The sequence below is a fragment of the Podarcis erhardii genome, assembly GCF_964252035.2.
Source record: "Podarcis erhardii genome assembly, chromosome: 12".
NCBI classification, from domain to species: Eukaryota; Metazoa; Chordata; class Lepidosauria; order Squamata; family Lacertidae; genus Podarcis; species Podarcis erhardii.
This window is the reverse complement of record NC_138513.1, coordinates 14,948,453-14,967,197: the sequence shown is the minus strand read 5'-3', so window position 1 is coordinate 14,967,197 and position 18,745 is coordinate 14,948,453. Positions and strand designations below refer to the sequence as shown.

Below are 18,745 nucleotides of genomic sequence, written 5' to 3'. Positions count from 1 at the left end.
TTTTGTTCTCCAGATTTGTTCCTCGGTCTCTCACTTATGCCTGAGCTAATCTTTCCCTGACTACAGTACACGCAAGCATGAGACTGTCACAGAAAGAGCCATAGAACAACTAGGCTTAACAAGAGCCAAATGGAGTGCTTCCTTGTGACAGGTTGCCTCTTCTCTTGGTAAGATGCACTGTTATTTCAAGCCGCAAACCTGCATGACAATGTCTGCCTCACTGTCACATGGAGGTGCTAAGTACCATAGAACCAAGTCCAAAACACAATTCTAATTGGTGACTAAAGATAAAGGTACCCCTGACCATTAGGTCCAGTCACGGATGACTCTGGGGTTGTGCACTCATCTTGCTCTATAGGCCGAGGGAGCCGGCGTTTGTCCGCAGACAGCTTCCAGGTCATGTGGCCAGCATGACTAAGCTGCTTCTGGCGAAACCAGAGCAGTATACGGAAACGCCATTTACCTTCCCACAGGAGCAGTACCTATTTATCTACTTGCACTTTGACTTGCTTTCGAACTGCTAGGTGGGCAGGAGCTGGGACCGAACTGGAGCTCACCCAGTCGCGGGGATTCGAACCACCGACCTTCCGATCAGCAAGCCCTAGGCTCAATGGTTTAGACCACAGCGCCACCTGCGTCCCAATTGGTGACTACCTAGGATCAAACTCCAGCACTGCAGGGGCTTGGATTAGATGACTCTTTGCGTCTGTCCCCACTCTAACATTTTATGAAATATAACCTATGTCACATGAAGTTCTGGCACAGGGAATTGCTCCAGGATATCCAAGTCATTCCCACTCCCCTTTTCTTTTTGTGTCATGCCTCTTAGATTGTATATCTGAGGAACTGTCATCTCACTGATAATTGTATGCCATTCTGGGAGGCTTTTGTGTGTGCTGAAGAACAATATAATAAATAACAAAATCAAGAATGATAAAAAATGTAAGGGGAAAAAAAACTATCTACAGACAGTTCTTCAGGAAACCCTAATTCAAACTGAACCAAGCCTCTGGGCTGTCAACTCCCAGTTCTATGAAGTTACTCATATCTGGAAGTCCGGAACTGATTGTGAATGTGAAGATTACCACATATAAACGTCTTACAGCACAATCATAACCATGCTTACTCAGAAACAAGCCCTGTTGATTTCAGTGGGGTTTACTTCCAGTTATGTGTGGTTAGGATTGCAGCATTAACAGCTGAAGAAAGTCTGTGGCTGAGCTTAACTAAAAGAAGTATCAGGTGTTCTTATCCAGAGATTTCACCCCGCCCCTTTCACCATGTCAGTTAAGATGTCCACAAACCGCCTAGCATGCCTACGGAAGTAAATATCAGAAACTTTTCTTCATCAGATATGACACTTGTCTGTATATGAAGGGGGAACGTGAATACACAAAACTACTACAGTACACGTGCCAGCTGCCCAATATGCAAAAGTTCTATTGCAATCTTTTAAACATGATATCGTTTCTACATCTCTGCCTTCAATAGTTGCAAACCGAAACACACAAAACCTTCTGGCCACTAAAACACCAACACTTACATCTGCAAAACAGAAACTGATAACCCGCACAATATTCAAGAGGCTAGGTAGGAGAAAAAAACATTAGGGGCAGGCAGAGGCCAACCTGAAGAGTCCTCCGTACAAACTATAGCAGCTTCTATAGATATTAGATCAGGACAGTAAGAAGCAATCAAGAACAGCTTTACATGAAAAGAAAAGGAAGTTAAAATTCAGGATAAAAAGGGCAAGATATGTCCTAGTGGAAGACACTGATCATGCAAATGCCAGTACACACAGAACAAATCTGGTGGTACTCAGGATCGTGGCCACAGGACTGCTAACTTTACAATTCTGCCTCAGTGGCTGAGCACTGGGTCACTGCAGGTTTCACAGCGGCTCCATGGAGCAAACTCCTATTGGGAGTATATTTTTTTCTTTCCTCTCCTGCACTTCTTAAAATTAACAGAAGAGTCATGACTTGGCCCTGGAGTTTAATTATTTTTTTAATTGTCAAAAAGAACTGGTTTCTATGAAACACCCATCCAGGAAGATGGGAATCCTCTGTTCGTATGCTCAGAGAAGCTACTTCCATATGTGAGCTTTAAAGAGCACATTCAAGCTTGATTTAACTGTTATCTGCCCAAAACTGTTGCTTAGAGCTATAGAGCACTTCATCCCTATGCATTTATTTTTGCAAATGATACCAAATATAACCTAGGGCACAGTTCAGCATGTGGAAGACCTGCAAGATCAACAGGACTGAAGCACACTTAATTGTGCCTTGGACTGCGGCTGCTCTTCACAACTCCTGTAAAGGTGCCATAAGGCAAATTCTGTTTCACCTGACAGCAGCTTTGGGACAGGAGGTCACAAAGAAACCTCAGTGCATGGTGAAATATAGAAGGTTGGTTGCTTAGATTCGGTTGGCTTTTCTATGCATTTGCTAACAAGCTATAGAATATGCAATATTTTACATTGCTGGCAATCAGAGCCTTACCCTGGAACAAGGCTGACTGACAGAAGTAGCTGAAGCTTGTACTGCTGCTCAGTTCTGTAATACATTCAGAATTTCAGAAAGAATTCTAGATCTAGTGTCAGTCCTCTTTTTAAGAAAAACATTTATACAATACTCCATAACACCTAATTCGAAGTAACTTAAAAGTACAACATTTGTTTGGTAATTCAATAGATTCAAATGTTCTAGGCCAGACTGCAAAATCACTAGATCAAGATCAAGGTTTCACAGCAAGTAGCAGAAATGAACACTGGCTTTAGGGCTCCAATAACATCCTCTATTTGCTAGGACACACTACCTGCTTTTAGAGCCAATTTCACGTCTCAAAAAAGATTCTGCTTTCCCTGAATATGTTGCCAACATATAAAAACCCAGTTACGATCTAAAGAAACAACAGTAAGAAGTGAATAGTGACGTTCTTAAATCAAGCAATTACAAATTCTCGGGTAAGTACAGTAAGTAAGCATATATAAAGCTGGCAACTTGCATTAACAACAACAACAACAAAAGGATTAACTCACTTTTTGATTTCACGGAGGAGCATTCGAATGAGGACAGCCTGTAAAGGCTCGATCATTAACCTCCTCCACATATCAAGTGCTAGCTGTTATGAAAAAATGCACAACAGAAACATGTCAAGCACAGATGATTCATTTGTTTATTTTAGATTACAGTGGTGCCCCGCAAGACGAATGCCTCGCAAGACGGAAAACTCGCTAGACGAAAGAGTTTTCCGTTTTGGAGGTGCTTCGCAAAACAAATTTCCTATGGGCTTGCTTCGCAAGACAAAATGTCTTGCAAGTTCCTGCGGGGTTTTTTCCCCCTCCCTCCTCCCTTTTCTAAGCTGCTAAGCTGCTTATCCGCTTATCCGCTAAGCCGCTAAAAGCCGCTAAACCGCTAATAGCACTAATCCGCTAAGCCGTCAATGGGCTTGCTTCGCAAGACGAAAAAACCGCTAGACGAAGAGACTCGCGGAATGGATTCTTTTCGTCTTGCGAGACACCACTGTATTTTTAGAATTAAAAACTGCTCAATACTAATGGATTCAGTAGGGTAATATTGCATTAAAATAAGGTAATATTGTATTTAAATGTAGAAAATATTAGATTAAATTAACATAATCTAGGGTTGGGAAATATGTGTTGCAGGCTGGGGCTGATGAGAGCTGAAGTCCAATAACATTTGGAAAGCCACAGGTTCCCAACTCTTGTGATCAACAATAGCCAGTACCGAACTCAAGTATCCCCTCAGATTAGCTTTGGCTACTCAAAGCCAGTCTGCATTTATCTTTTGAAAAATCCTTACAATACTGTTGGAATGTGCAGAAAGGAAAAGTAGTCCTCTTTGGCCTGCTGCACATGCGTACAAGGCAAAAGAAACCAACAGTAGTAACACTAAGGCTGCCTCTGAGTGTACACTCAATAGCCATGGTTTGTTCTTGCCTTACCACTCGTGGTTGGTCTGGGGGAGACAAACCACTAGTTGGTTCAGACACAAAAACTGAACTCTGGGAAATGTGAGGGCAGGACGGGGGTGGGGGGAATCAAAGTGGCCATGATTTTTGCTCCATGCACTTGCATGGTTACTCATTCATGTTTTGCACATAACGCTAAGCCCAACCATGGCAAACTGAGCTTAAATTAGTTGAAATCAACGGGGCAAGTTAATTCCCACTGCAATCAATGGGAATAGATAACTAACTTATTGCACAATGAACTAGCCGTGTCTACTCAGAAGTAATCAGTGTTATAAGAAGGTGTCTTATATAGAGTCTAGTTTGATATAACTGCCAGCGGCTCTCCCAGGTTTCAGAAGGAGATCTCTACCAGTCGTACCTGGAGATACTGAGGATTTAACACGGGACCTTCAGGCAGCAAAGCAGATAATCTAACATGAACTATGACTCCTCCCAAGGGGGGACTTACTCCCAGGTCAGTGTAGTGTAGCAGGCATAGGCTGCAATCCTATAAACACTGACCTAGGAGTAAGTTCCGTTACACTCAATCGGGATTACTTCTAAGTAGACATGTATAGGACTGCACTGTTGGTTTGGATACAACCCACTATTATTTTTTACATGTGAAACAGCCCTAATACAATCCTCCTTATATCTGGGCTTTCTTTTATTCCATCAGAGATGCAAAAACTTGTCAATTCCAGGGATCAATTAACAGGGTCCAGAGATGAGTGTCATTCAGAGATCAGACTTTCCTCTTTGAGAAAAGTATGTATGTAGGGTTTAAGTATATGCCACCCCAAGCATCACTTCTAATGAAACAAGTTAATAAAACAATGCCTCACCAAGCCCTTATTCTTGTCAGCTTCATATTAAAGGCACTACTGTAAATTATTGAGTGTTGTGCATTTCGTACTTCTTTCTTTGCAGCTCTTTATCATCAGAGCCCCATTTCTCTTTCTGTATCCACCAATCCCACCAAGATACTGTATAATCTATATTCATTTCAGCAAGTAAATAATACACAACAATCGTCTGTTCACTAAGGCTGCCTAAAAACCAATAAAAGCATTGAATGCCTCACTGTGAAGACTTACGAAGGCAATAAATGAGGCATTTATTTTACTGATCCAACAAAATGGGCTATACGGTTTTCAACAAAGGTGACCATGGCAAGTTATTGTGAGGAAGAGAGAATTAAATGCACTTCTTATTAACTTTCTGGAAGAACATCCATAGACTGCCTACCTCTCCAATCTCCATCAATGGTTCACTCATATCCACACCTCCATAACCATACTGAAGATCAGCTTCAGTCAATTTGTTCTTCTTAATAAACTGTGTATTGAGGTATCTATGAAAACAAAACATATTGTGAGTGTTTTCAGATGTTTTCTGAAGCAAATCTAGGTCAGGAAAAAAAGACACATCTCACTATCAAAATCATAGAGCTGTAGGCAGAAGACAACACCACACAGGAAACAATGGCTGTGTTAGACATAATTATTATAAATCTTTATAAAATTATTTGCTGTGTCATAAAAATATATATCAAAGTGGTTTACAGCCATGATGGCTATGCTCTGCTGCTGCAGTTGGAGGCTTCTAAAAAAAACAGTTCCTGGAAACTGGGAAGAGTGCTCTTGTGTTTGAATTCTGGTTGTGGGTTTCCCACAGGCATCTGGTCAGCCATGTGAGAGCAGGATAATAACCAGAGGACCTATTGCTCTGACCCAACAGGATTTTATTACATTCTTAAGCAGACCCTCCACATGAATGCCTGATTATATGGAAGCCTGATGTACATGGTTTTCCTCAACTTTGAGCAGACCTGAAAGCCTACTGGAAACCTAGCTGTGTACTGAAGAGGCTTATGAATTGCTGCTCCAGCTGGATTTATGAAACAGGGTTTATGCCCATAGAAGCATGTTTAAGATCAGGGTGCACTCTCACTTTTTATAGTTCTTCCTCCAAGGGGCACATTTAACTCTTTTCCCATTCCACTGTTACGTTACTTTAAATGAATTAGTTAAATGAGATCACTTGGTGTCCATCCTACAGGCATTCAACAAACTATCCAAAAATATTTATCCTAAATCTATGGTTGCTGGATCCACAGGATAGTGAGGCTTTCTCTGGAAAGGCATGGAATGATTGCAAGGGAAATGAACAAGCTGCTCACATTCTTCCTGCGCACCTGCTGATCTAAACTGTCATTTAACAGCTAAACAAACCTTTATAAAACCCCACGTTTCTGCATATATGCACACAACAAAGAATATATTTCATACAGAATATCTTTTTAGTTGTCATATTTTTATTAATCTGAGTTTTGTAAATAAGAGAAGCATCTACATGTTGTAACCTACATAAATAAAATGCTGGAAGCACTTCATAATCCTGTCCTAAACATAGTTTTGAAATCAAATTGTGACTGTGTCCATCTCCCAACAGCTTCAGCTTTCTTCTATAATTTTTTTTGCATCAATTACACTTTTAACATGTTTTCTCCAAAATTTACCTGTATAAACAGTCCATATAGTCTGCCCCTTTACTGTATTCATCCCAGTATCTATGATACATTACCAGTACTTGTTCTTCAGAGTCCATGACTCTCTACAAAAAAAAGCATAAGGGAAAAAGATCAATTCCACAATTTACACTGTAGTAACAATGTCAGAAATGCTGAAGAACAAAATTCTATAATACATTCTCATATCTGCACTGTTTCAAATTTTTTGGGGGGAAATACCATACATATTTACATGCTACTCTCAGGTAGGGTTGGGCAATATCTGGTTGTCAACACTGCAATATATCACCAGCTAAACATTGTGATATACCAATATATAATGATGTCTGAAATAAGGATGGAACTATGTAGACACAAACAGTAGGGCTGGGTGATATTTGGTTTTCAACTTCATGATATATCACCAGCTAAACGTTGCGATATACTGATATAACACAATGTCTGAAATAACAATGGAGCTATGTTGAGGGAACGGCTGGCTTCACGGTTTTTCCTATATTGTGATTTCTGCACAGCGTGAATACACATACACACACAAATCATGATGCATAATATATTGCCAGGTCAAAAATTATAAAACCAGTATCACAATAGGGTTTTGGACTATATATTGATATACCGGTTTTGGACTATATATTGATATACAGTAGTACCTCGTAGTGAGTCCGCCCTGTTTAGCGTCCATTTTGTGGAACGTCTGCAGCAAACTCAGAAGTACCGGAACGCGCATGCGCAAAGCTGTGCTTTGTCGAGCGTCCCTTTCATCGAGCATCCGGGGCTCCGGAACAGATCCCGGACTCAAAATGAGGTACCACTGTATCGGCTAGCCCTACTCCCAGGTTGTAATTCACAAAATATTTAACAAATTAAAAAATGACTGTAATCCTTAACAAATAGTGAAACAGCTTGTATTCACAGTCATGAAATCCTCATACAGTGAGAAGACTCACGTCTTGTACACTTTATAGTTACCTTGTGCAAATGGCGTACATGATTTTCCAAAAAATTCTTTGTTTCCATATAAAGTCTCTCCCCCAGTGGTTCAGGATAGGCCACACACAAAGCATAAATGTCCCTGGGTTTAAAGTCAAGGATGAAACATATTTTCAAGTTCTCTTAACCCAAACTTTTAACAAGATCTTAAAAACAAATGAACAATGTGGCTTGGTTTCAAGGCTTGCACATGGAAAAGTTGCTGGCTTTCTCCTTCAGTTGCAGTTCCATGTACTGCAGAGAAGGCTGTTCAGGAGAGGCCTTCCCAGCCTATAGAAAAAGCATCACAAGTGGGAATGTAGGGCCTGAAAATCACCAGAATGCCATGCATGGGCCTTTTGCCCTGGCCTGTATTTACAGTGTAGCATAACCTGTAAAGAAACGGTATCTTTCAAACAATCCTTTTTTGAGAACAGTGTTATTTCTCCAAGTCTAGAGCAGGAAACAGTTCCTCACAACAAGAGCAAAGTTACCTACAGATTTTTAACAGTACACCACTTCATACTAGTAGAAGCTTCAGCATGTTCTTCTTGTAAACTTTGGCTTCCAAGAGGATGTTCTTCATTATGGTCTGCTTCCTTTGAATACTCAACACTAACAACGTAACAGTTGGCCATATGTGAAATAATATCTCCTCCAGAAAAATGTCTTGCAGTCTAATTAGTCTGTAATAACAGGCTAAGTTCCTAAAATAAGCCTCCCACCCCCAATACCCCACCTCTATTAAAGCTTTCCTGGAAGACAGAAGAGAAAAGTAAGATATCTAGCCAAAAAAATGATAACGGCACCACGTTATCATTGCTCATTATAAAAAACACACTGTCAAATTTGTTTCCCCCATAAGCCATCCAAAACACAAAGCATTGAAACAAGCAAGGTTTTTCCAGAAGGATCTGATCCATAGCTGATGCATCTATGTGGAAAAAGAACTATTATACTCTTGGTCTTTTCTAAAGCAACTGAGTAGACTAGAAGCACGAAATAAAGGATGAAACAAAAATGATTCTTTCTAAAATAAAATCCTGCCTATAGAAGGCATCTATGAAGCCAGCTTTTTATTTCTGAATACCAGAAAATGTTGCTGCTGTTGCATTTATGAGAAACCTTGAAAGTCTGGGGAGTTTATTACATACCTAGTAGTTTTCATAAGGACTGACTCATTGTAGCAAATAATAAGCAGTTGCCCTAACCATGTTATTCTGAAAAATACAAAGATAAGCAACAAATTGTGAACTGGACTTTGAATCAAGTGGAAGCCCTTCTTCAATTCCTAAGCTTTAAGATTCACTAAACTCATATATTTCTGTGTGATCAAGCCCCTCTGATAGCGACTTTTCCAATAATGATCAGAAGCTTGTCTCATGGCCCCAGAATGTGCAATATGTAGAATTTCAGTGGGAACTTTCCAAAGGGAGAAGAAAAAGTGACTAGACCTCAAGTCTTGAAATGGCAGCTGAGCTTTGGGTGAAACATCTGAATTGGTCTACCCACTGCCCAAAGCAAGTTTTAAAAGGAAGAAGCTATCATCATCATTAAACAGCATCTGAGTCCTTTAATACCCAGCATCTTCATTTGATGGGTGGAGTTCTAGAGGCTATCCAACCTGCTTGATGAGATAAGGTCTCAGCTGAATTTTGGGTCCTGTTGTATTTGCCCTGCTTGGTGCTGCAAAGTCTGATTCTCTTAACCCAAATTCTGTTTCAGTTCCCTTCACACCTTGCTTAGCATCCTAGCGAGGACACTCCTGTAGCAAGCAGTGGGGGGACCCACAAAAAGCAGAACCCTCCATAATTTGTTCTTCTTCCTATATTTAGATTTCTGTGTTTAGAACCAGAACTATACTGCAGTTTATGGATTACTGCGGTCTACCTTCCTGAAGCAACAAACAGGTTTCCAGGGGACAGAAGTGGTATTTTGGCAACCACTGGTATGATGGTAACACATTGCAAATGCTGCAATAAGATCTTGTTGAAAGCCTATCCACCAATTTCAAGAACAACCAATGCCAAGAAATGAGAGCAGAGACATAAAGAAACAGGAGTCATTTACTAGGGTGAAAAATGGAGTAAAGACAGAATGACAGAATTGTGTTAAAAGGCACCCTGCCACATCAAAAATCTGTTTCTACCAGCCTGAACCATTCAATGGAAACTTGGAAATGACTTTTACTTTAAAAAGCAAAACTAACTTTCTAGAATGAAGTTATAAAACAGTAAATCACTTCTAGTAACATGCTTAAGTTATGCTGCGAGGGAAGCACAGTGCCAGAAATATCTTGTTCCTGCAGGGGTTCAGGCTGAACAGATCTGAAGGTCAAAAGGTAGCTGAAAGTGAGTCAATGCTTTAAATAAAAGTAGCATGTGATCTCCATTGCTCTTTACAAGAGGACTTGGTATTATACCGGAGCACAGTATCCTGAGCATATTTACTCTGCTTTCAGTCTCAAGGAAGGTACACACTATCGAAAAACTGAATTAAAACCTGCTGTGAACATCAACACATTTGGGCATCATATGAGCAAAGGAACAGCAACTGCCTGCATAGGACTTGTTTGCACTCATCTGTAAGGTACAATAGATTCCCCTCTACTAATGTATCATCGTGTACTATGTTTACCAGGATGCAATAGCAACATCACAGGTAGGCAGGTTGTTTCTGTAAGAAAAGCAGGTTGTTTCCATCCCCTATACTACATATTCCAAAAGATAATTGGTCATGGATCCAGCAAAATATAGCTTCGATTCCTGGCATTTCCAGGTAAGAGCTAGGAAAGAATCCTGTCTGAAACCCTGGAGAGCGACTGCCAGTCAGTGCAGACTATACAGATAGACCAAGTGTCCAGCTTTGTATATGCTGATGAGAACAGTCGCTCTGCTACTGAGTCATAAAGGAAATAGCTACTGACAGATTCCACCTGGCTTGAGGTTTTACTAGTTCCTTCAGTAGCATGTGTCTTATCTTGCAAACGTAAACATTCACAATTTGCATATATAGATGGGTTGCATCCAGCTTATACAAATAATTAATTGCAAATACACTGACAATCCTTCAAAAAGGCCTTTTGTTGAACGATTCTCTGGAAAAAGGCAGTCAGTGTTACCAATAATACAAAGGATGGCTATCCTTTCTTCCAGAGCAAACCAAACATCAAGCTATCCACTGTCATAGTCAATCAAAGCAACAGTTAGAAATCTAACCCAACTGCAGTAAAGCAATAAACAATAGTTCAGATGAGGCTACTTGTGCCAGTCGGACTGTTGGCATATTTATTAGGGATGTCAATTTGGCTGCTCTAAGTGAATAAAAAAGCCACATCTTGCATTCAGAATATATACCAAAAAGTCATGTACTAAACTCAATGTAATTAAACAATCATTATCATTTATCCATAGCAACAGTTCTTAGGAAGTGATCAATTCAGATTTTCCCCATTTCACTGTATGCAACATTTCTGACAACTTTTTTTTACAATGAGGTCCTCATTTTCTCAGAAGTTGTCAAAAATGGGGGTCATAGAAGACATTTTATTCCAGCTGGCATAATGCTGGGCACAAATTTATGCAAGGTTACGCCAAACCAATATCTGCAAGACACACGATGACATGCAATCAGAGGCCAGCTTCTATTAAAAGGATACGAAAAGCGGTCATTCCATGTTGATCTTTCCACATAATCCAACATAACAACAGCTTTAATTGTTGTAAGCAGCTTGTTCCATGTTTCATCAAAATCAACTACTCGTGGTTTCAAGGACATTGTGGGGCGTTAGTATTGATCTGCAAAAAAGAGAAAAATCCAGATGATTAGTTTCAAACTAATGTTAGCCACAAAATATTACTATATCGCTTAACTCTTTTGTTTTAAACCTTATAATTGGTTAGAGGAGGAGGAGGAGGATGTAGATGATTGTATTATTTGTATGCCGCCCATCTGACTGGGTTGCCCCAGCCACTCTGGCTGGCTCCCAACAGAATACTAAAAACACAAAACATCAAACATTAAAAGCTTCCCCAACCGACCTGCTCTATTACCCAGGCTGATTTCTGCTGGTACTCTTAGAAATCTTTGCTACAGAAATGTTGCTCTGTGGTACTTCTCTAGCAAAGTGCAATATTCAGTGGTCCTCACTGTTGCCATGTATACTACAAATAATGCGCGCAAGAATGAATCACAGAACAAACAGCGTGATTCCCAGAAAGAGCCTGAGTAGATCGGGGTCAATTACATGCATCAGACCTAGAGAGGTTTCTAGGAAAAGTACACAGAGTAGCACAGAGCCGAGAAAAAGTAGCCAAACTGTTTCCTTTTAGGTGTTTCTTGCAATAGCAAATGGAATCCCGTAACAATGAATGATTTTGCTGTTCCAACAGGAAGCCAATAGGGAGGTCGATGATGCTGCAATTAAGTAGCAAACAAACAGAAAATTTGAGTTGCACTTCAATAGCTTGCACTTCAATTGTAGAAAATTACTTTTAAATGAGTCAGTGTAGCAGAACAGTTAAGTGTATTGGAGGAGGACTGGACACTCCAAGGTTCAAATCCCCACTCAGTCATGGATCACTGGGTGATCTTGGGACAATCACTGTCCCGTATTAATGTCCCAAAGAGATCATTTACTTATACTGTATATATATAAGATCTGGTGTGTGTGCATTTTATGCTATATAGATTTAAAATTAAATCTGAATTTAAACACAAACCATACTGAAATGTACACTTAACCAAGCACTGAATCCAAGACTCTCTACAAAGCAAACTGGTTCAGGTCAACAAATCAGTTCTTCTGCCATCAGGAACCTACTGCGGGCTTATACAACCCCTCTTCCTTCTCATGCAAGCAGACTCCCTCCGCCACTTCCTGGTCACTAATAACCATAGTTTGCTGCTTACTGCTAATAACAGTCTGCTTCCAAAACAGAATCAGAACCACAATTTGAAATAATCCACAGAGTCAACATTGGTGCCAACCTGACCTCTAAGTGTGGTTACGGCAAGGCAAGGATATCCAGCTGAAGAGAGGATGGGGGGCAGATATACCCATATCCCGATCTCTAAACTGCAGTTAATAACTGTACTAACCCTGGGCTCACGGAGGGCTAGAGCAGAGATTCTCACACTCTAGTTCACAAAATCTATTCAGGTCCACAGAAAAGTTGCGAAGCAGCTGAAAGTATCTAGACTTGACATAGCACTTTGGTTTTTTGATAGCAAGAGTCACTTCAGAGAACTTAGCACTCCAAAAAGGTGCATCCGCCACACTAAAAATACTGTCATTATTAAAATATGAGTTGTGTAAGTAGTTTTATTTGTATAACATATTATAATGACTATTTATACCTAGACTCCTAGCAATTTCCAAGTGGTGTGGAATATTCAATATTCCTCAATAAGTTTGTATTTGTTCACTTCTAACAGCAATACCAACATTACTCCAAGTTATCTGAGCAGACCAATGAACCCAAATTTAGCTGATAATGCTGACTATTCTAAAAACGCATTTTTGCCATACTGTAGAAATAAGCGAAATCGCCATTTTAAAACACAGCACACTGTATGCTTCCTTACTCATAGCAAAGATGTATCAATAACTATCTCCAGAATACAATGAAAGAAGAGAAGAAACAATGGAAAACAAGGGCAAACACTCGGAAATAGAATAGAAACAGAAGCAGAATAAAACCGTTGACAGTTCTCACAGTGGTGAATCAATTGCTATTACTTTTCGGAAAGATGGAAATTGGTTAATTTACTATGGGTGGTATGTCAATAAGTAAAAAACTGTTTATGTGAACAAACCTAACGCAGCTCTTTAAGGTGCATAATTTATAGAGTTACAATTTCCTATAGTATGGTTCCTTCTTTATGAATCAGTTACAACATTTTACCTTCCGGCAATTCTGTTAACAACAACTTACACCTGCATACCTATCTTATCCAGGCATACTTCACACACAAGAAGTTCAGACTGGTCTTTCTTGATAAATCTAAAAGATGTCTTAAGATGAGTTGGAACTAAAATTGCTTATCCTGAAGTCTACAAAACTTGGGGGAAGATAGACACAATATATGAAAACGATATTCTCAAGGACTGAACTTATCAGACAAGCGTCTGGAGGCCTGCTAGATTCTTCCCCATAACTCCCATGTACAGCATGATAGTGATAAGTGTTTTCTCATATTGGCTGATCCATCACCTGATATTCAAAAATATACCAGCTCTAAATACATAATTTTCATTGTCTCTATTATGGCTAATAGCAGTTCATGGCTCTATCTTTCATGAATTTCTGTCCAGTCCTTTTTAAAAAACAAAAACACCAAACCCATGACTAACACCATATCAGATGTCATAATGACATTTTCCCTAATGGAGATAACAACTGTGCATTAAGGGAAATGTGGGCATGAATTTTGTTTCAGTCAATCTAAGGATGTTTTAGCTCACTCCTCATTAGCTCAGGGATAAAACAATAAAAGATAACTACAAAAATATTCAATAATAGCATAAATGGGTCAGTTAATAAATTAAAACAACTACCCAGCATAGTAGCCATCAATAACACATGGCCGAGTCTTAGCACAAATGCCCTGTGTAAAAGCAAATAAGAGTTGGTGCCAGCCATTTCTCATGAGCACTTCAAAAATAGGAGCGCCACCATGGAGAAGGTTTTTGAGTCCCTATCAAGTGTGAAGTGGTCCTAAGATTCTACAGAATAAAACGACATTGTGGTAGTACTTCATTACTGAGGTATGCACATTACATCTCTCCACATCTTAACTTTGTCCGAGCCTTGGAAAATTGATACCTGCTAAAGAAAAAATCCTGCCTGGTAGGTAGTCTGCCAGGTCCACTGCTGAAGTCATCTTGATAGGATACATTAAGTGAATGGTGAATTTGGCAGTGTGTGAATGGATTTATAAATAGAGGTACAAAACATATGATTACACCAAAAAAGGAAAAGGCTTATATGCTAAAATGGAATGAGATACATATATACAGGTGACTCTCAACTTATGTGGTGGTTACATTCTGGTGATAGCATATAAAGCCAAAATCACGTATAGTCAAAGCACAGTGGGTTTAATGACAAGTGGGTTTGCAAAAAAAAATTCCCCCTGGAAGCCCGTTCCCTTTCCAATTTTTAATTTTAATTTTTTTTTTTGGCCAAGTATGTAAAGCTGATTGCATGCAAGTTAAATGTGCATAAGATGTATCCCTGGTTTACTGCATGACACAGCATGATATTTGTATTTTATAATGCTGTAATTATAATTTAGTTAATTCTCAACTAGAAGAAATGCAAGAGATATAATTCTTGCATTCACTAACATGCAGTCCAACACTGACTATTTTAATTCATCTCTCACAAATCATTTGAGAGAGGTCTGGAGAGAGCAGGAAGCAATGAAATAAGGCTTACTATTGACTTCTGTCAAGGCAGTGTCAACTACCTATCTCCTTATTTGCAATGTAAACCACAACAGGAATATGATGTTCATTCCTAATATCTTTCACACTCTTGTGCAGGAGGATTTTTTTCTGATAGGATAAATGCCAGGAGAGTGTATTGTCAATGATACTTTTTTCTGGAGGAGTTGTTTTTAAGGCTATGGCTTTCTTAGAGGAAGTTCTTCAAAACTGTTGCAGATAAATTTAATTTTATGGGCCAGACAGTTGGTGGTGTTTCAAAGGACACATTTTGGATGCCCAAACTCCCTGTGGATTTAATAAAACTCTTGTTTTGCTGAGGCGATAATGGGAAAAAGCGATACATAAATTTTCAATGGTGCTACTGCATGCAAGGCGGATTTTTCATTATCAGAATTCTTAGAACCATCACCTTCACTTTCAGTACCTGGTTTAAAAATCCAGCAAAGCAAAACCGGAAACACTGAACTAAAACAACATTAACCCTCCCTGCATTTTGCCATTCATCTAGACACTTCTTTGTGTGTGACTGACTTGCCATTTCCAAAATGGGAACAAAAGGCCTGCGGTTGTACCCTCGTAGTGCTTGCTTGAGCACAGTCTTATTCAGGTGTTCTTTGATGCCACACACTCGACAGGTAAGGTTATGATCCAAAACTAGCATCGCAATCCTTAACCGTGTCTACTCAGAGGTAAACCCTGATGATTTCAATGGGCGGCTGGGGGGACTTGCTCCCAGGAAACGAGCCCTGAACGAGCCAAGGTGCTTAAGCCCCATGGAAAGCAATGCAAAGCGCGGCACAAGTCTGGATCCGACCCGGAGATTCTGAACACGCCCGCAAACATCCATGAGGTCGGGGCTCGAGGTAAAGGGCAGCAAACGGGGACGGGTCGCAGCAGCGGGACACATACCGGCAGGGAGATCCTATGGCCCGTTCTCTAGACATGGGGGGGGGAGAGAAGAAAGCCGGGGGCGAGGCAGAACATAAGGGGCGCCTGACCCACAAGGGAAATAGGCGAGGGGGGTGAGGGGGAGGCGGAGGAAAGAGAAGCGGAGAGAGAGGGCGGCCCCGCTGCTCCCCCCCCCCCGGTTACCTGGCAACAGGAGAGGCCTGGGTCAGTGTCGCCTCCCCGCCCCCTCCCCACACGGCGCTTCTCCTGCGCAGGCTGCGGCTCCTGCCCCTCCGCTCCCCGGGATCCTCCTCACAGGGCTGCCATTACCCAGCCGCCACGGCTGCCCGTTGAGCCCCGCCCACTGGCTTCCCAGTAGCTCAACGCGGGCAGGTTGTGGAAGGGGAGGGCGCGCCCATTCACCTCACCCTTTTCCCGCGGCCGCCTCCAAGGCGCGCGCCAAGGCCGCTTCTCCCCTCTTCTCGGCGCGTCAGGCTCCCCCCATCAAGGTGTCGCGTTCGGCCCCCGGAGGCAGGCCGTTCATAAGCGCGCCTTCGTCTTTCCCCCTTTTCTCTCCTCTCCCTCGGAATCGCAGAGACAGTTGGTATCGCCCGGACTACGGGAAGCGCGGAAGGCCAAGCTTCCTCGCCACTTCCGTCCCCTCAGAGAAATAAATAACGCGGCTTCCTTTACCGCAGACGAAAAGGAGAGGTTGGGCTGCGCGTGCGCCGCTCTCTTCTTTTGTATGCGCGCGCTTCCTAATTTGGCCGTGCGTGATTACGTGCTCTTTCGCCGGGGCGGGCTGCCGCGCTCTTGCGTGGAACGAGTTAGGACGAGCAAAAATAAAATTGTGGCCCCGCGGGAAAGGGAACGTTTTAGCAAAGTAGGCGTTTCTATATTGTCGCTAGTCCTCAAGTCAGCAAATGCAAGATGGGGTATGGTGAAAGAGAAAAAAATGTATTTTTAAAATTATGTATATACCGTTTGATTGTAAAAACAAAAACAAACACACGAAATCGCACAGAAATAGACATAGGCATCTCTGTGTGCGAGTGATGTATCAGCTGAAAGTATTGGGGCCCAAGACTTCATAGAAATCCAGTATCTTAACGCCTGGTGAGAAGGCTGGGCTTTGATTGTACAGTATGGTGAAGAGTGGTGTGCTTTGCGTATGCTCAAGTGCGATCACTATTGTTTCATACATACATGAGCCCTGCTAGATCAAGCCAAACCCCATCTCCAGCATTCTGTTTCCACAATGACCAATAGGCAATCTGTGTTGTGGAATACCGCAGAACAGGTTTTGCTGGGGCTGAGTCATTTCCCCAAATTCCAGGTCCTCCCTCGCACGTGTGTGTGTGTGTGTGTGTGTGTGTGTGTGTGTGTGTTTTGAGGTATCCACTACAATGAACCTGTGGAGGTATCCTCAGATGTGGAATCCCCTCTGAAAACTCAGCAAAACCTGTGTTTTTGTTGTTAGAAGTTGGTACACAAGTTGATTAGTTTGAAATGAATTTTCAACCATTAGTGAAATTTGGAATTGACGATTTAACATAGATTTAACTTTGGCCACCTCATGAGAAGAGAAGACTCCCTGGAAAAGACCCTGATGTTGGGAAAGATTGAGGGCACAAGGAGAAGGAGACGACAGAGGACGAGATGGTTGGACAGTGTTCTCGAAGCTACTAACGTGAGTCTGACCAAACTGTGGAAGGAAGTGGAAGACAGGAGTGCTTGGCGTGCTCTGGTCCATGGGGTCACGAAGAGTTGGACACAACTAAACGACTAAACAACAAAATTGATTTTAGTAGACTGTACAGCCAGGTCAGCTTTATCCCTTTGCATGAAGATAATGCTGCTGTAACATTTTAACTTTGCAATCCCATGCAAAATAAGTAAGCACTGAATAGGTTCCAGTTATACTTCCAAGCCTCACCGTCTTGAATCTGAAAAAGCAGCAGCAGCCACCTAGAGGGCACCCAATCCTCTGCAATTTAAAGTTGCCAGACTGCAGAATGAGAATCCTCATGTCTTTCACTATTCAGCCAAATATAAAGTTCTGATACTAGTGAAGATAAATTATTTTTATCTAATGTAGGGTGTCTTTAATAACTGAGGAGAGTATTTTGACAGGATAATACTTCACACATCTGATTAAGTGTGCTGTAGTCTATGAAACCATATACAGTATACCATAATAAATTTGTTTGACTTTAAGGTGCCACAAAGCTCCTTGCTTTTGTTGCAACAGATAAGGATACCTCTCTAGAAATTGTGTCATGTTTGCTATGTTTGATTTAGCGAACCTAAGTCAAGTAAAACTAGCATCTCATGCAGCCAGGTATCATAAAATGTGCAGTTTTTCCACCTTACCATAGTTTATTAATATTATTATCATCAAAGTATAAGCCAGTGAAAACATTTACTTTTTTTTTTTAAAATCTGTTTATTAAGTTTTTACATAATACACCATACATAGAAAAAAAAAGAAAAAAACAAGCATAAAAAAGACAAAAACCAACTACAGGACACACATAAAAAAGAAAACAAGCAAAAAATAATAAACAAAAAATGACAAACATGAATTACAACACAAAAAGATAAAAGTTACCAACACAATGACTTCCATCCAACCCGGTTTGGGTTAAAAACTCTTATAACTTTCTCGCCGGTTATAAAACCATTACTGTTATCTAAACATTGCAGGTATTAAATTCCATCCAGTGAAAACATTTACAATAACAAAGAAGAGATACATGAATGATATAAAAATGTGTACAGTAAATAGAAGTGATTCTGAGTTTGTGCAGAGTTCTCATAAGAAATGCATATCTTACATGGTACAATAACAGGAAAGTTATGGTTACCAATGTGATTAGTAAATCCCAGTGCTTTTTTCTGGGGGCGCAGGGGTACACATACCC

General features: G+C 40.8%; 1 protein-coding gene across 7 annotated transcripts in view; it reads right to left on the bottom strand.

The window, feature by feature from the left end:
- CUL2 (cullin 2) overlaps positions 1–18,745 on the bottom strand; it is a 54,825-nt gene that overhangs the window by 32,562 nt on the left and 3,518 nt on the right. For 2 of the 7 annotated variants that reach the window (XM_081834285.1, XM_081834289.1), the window contains exons 1-7: positions 16,026–16,184; positions 11,139–11,277; positions 7,481–7,583; positions 6,497–6,591; positions 5,224–5,329; positions 3,041–3,123; positions 2,502–2,555 (exon numbers count right to left, since the gene is read on the bottom strand). In XM_081834285.1, coding sequence (XP_081690411.1) covers positions 2,502–2,555; positions 3,041–3,123; positions 5,224–5,329; positions 6,497–6,591; positions 7,481–7,583; positions 11,139–11,257 — 560 coding nt within the window. In that variant the 5' untranslated portion in view covers positions 11,258–11,277; positions 16,026–16,184. Of the gene's footprint in view, positions 1–2,501; positions 2,556–3,040; positions 3,124–5,223; positions 5,330–6,496; positions 6,592–7,480; positions 7,584–11,138; positions 11,278–16,025; positions 16,185–16,244; positions 16,476–18,745 lie in introns of those variants that run through there. The other 5 variants (XM_081834290.1, XM_081834291.1, XM_081834287.1 and 2 more) reach the window with 4 other exon arrangements.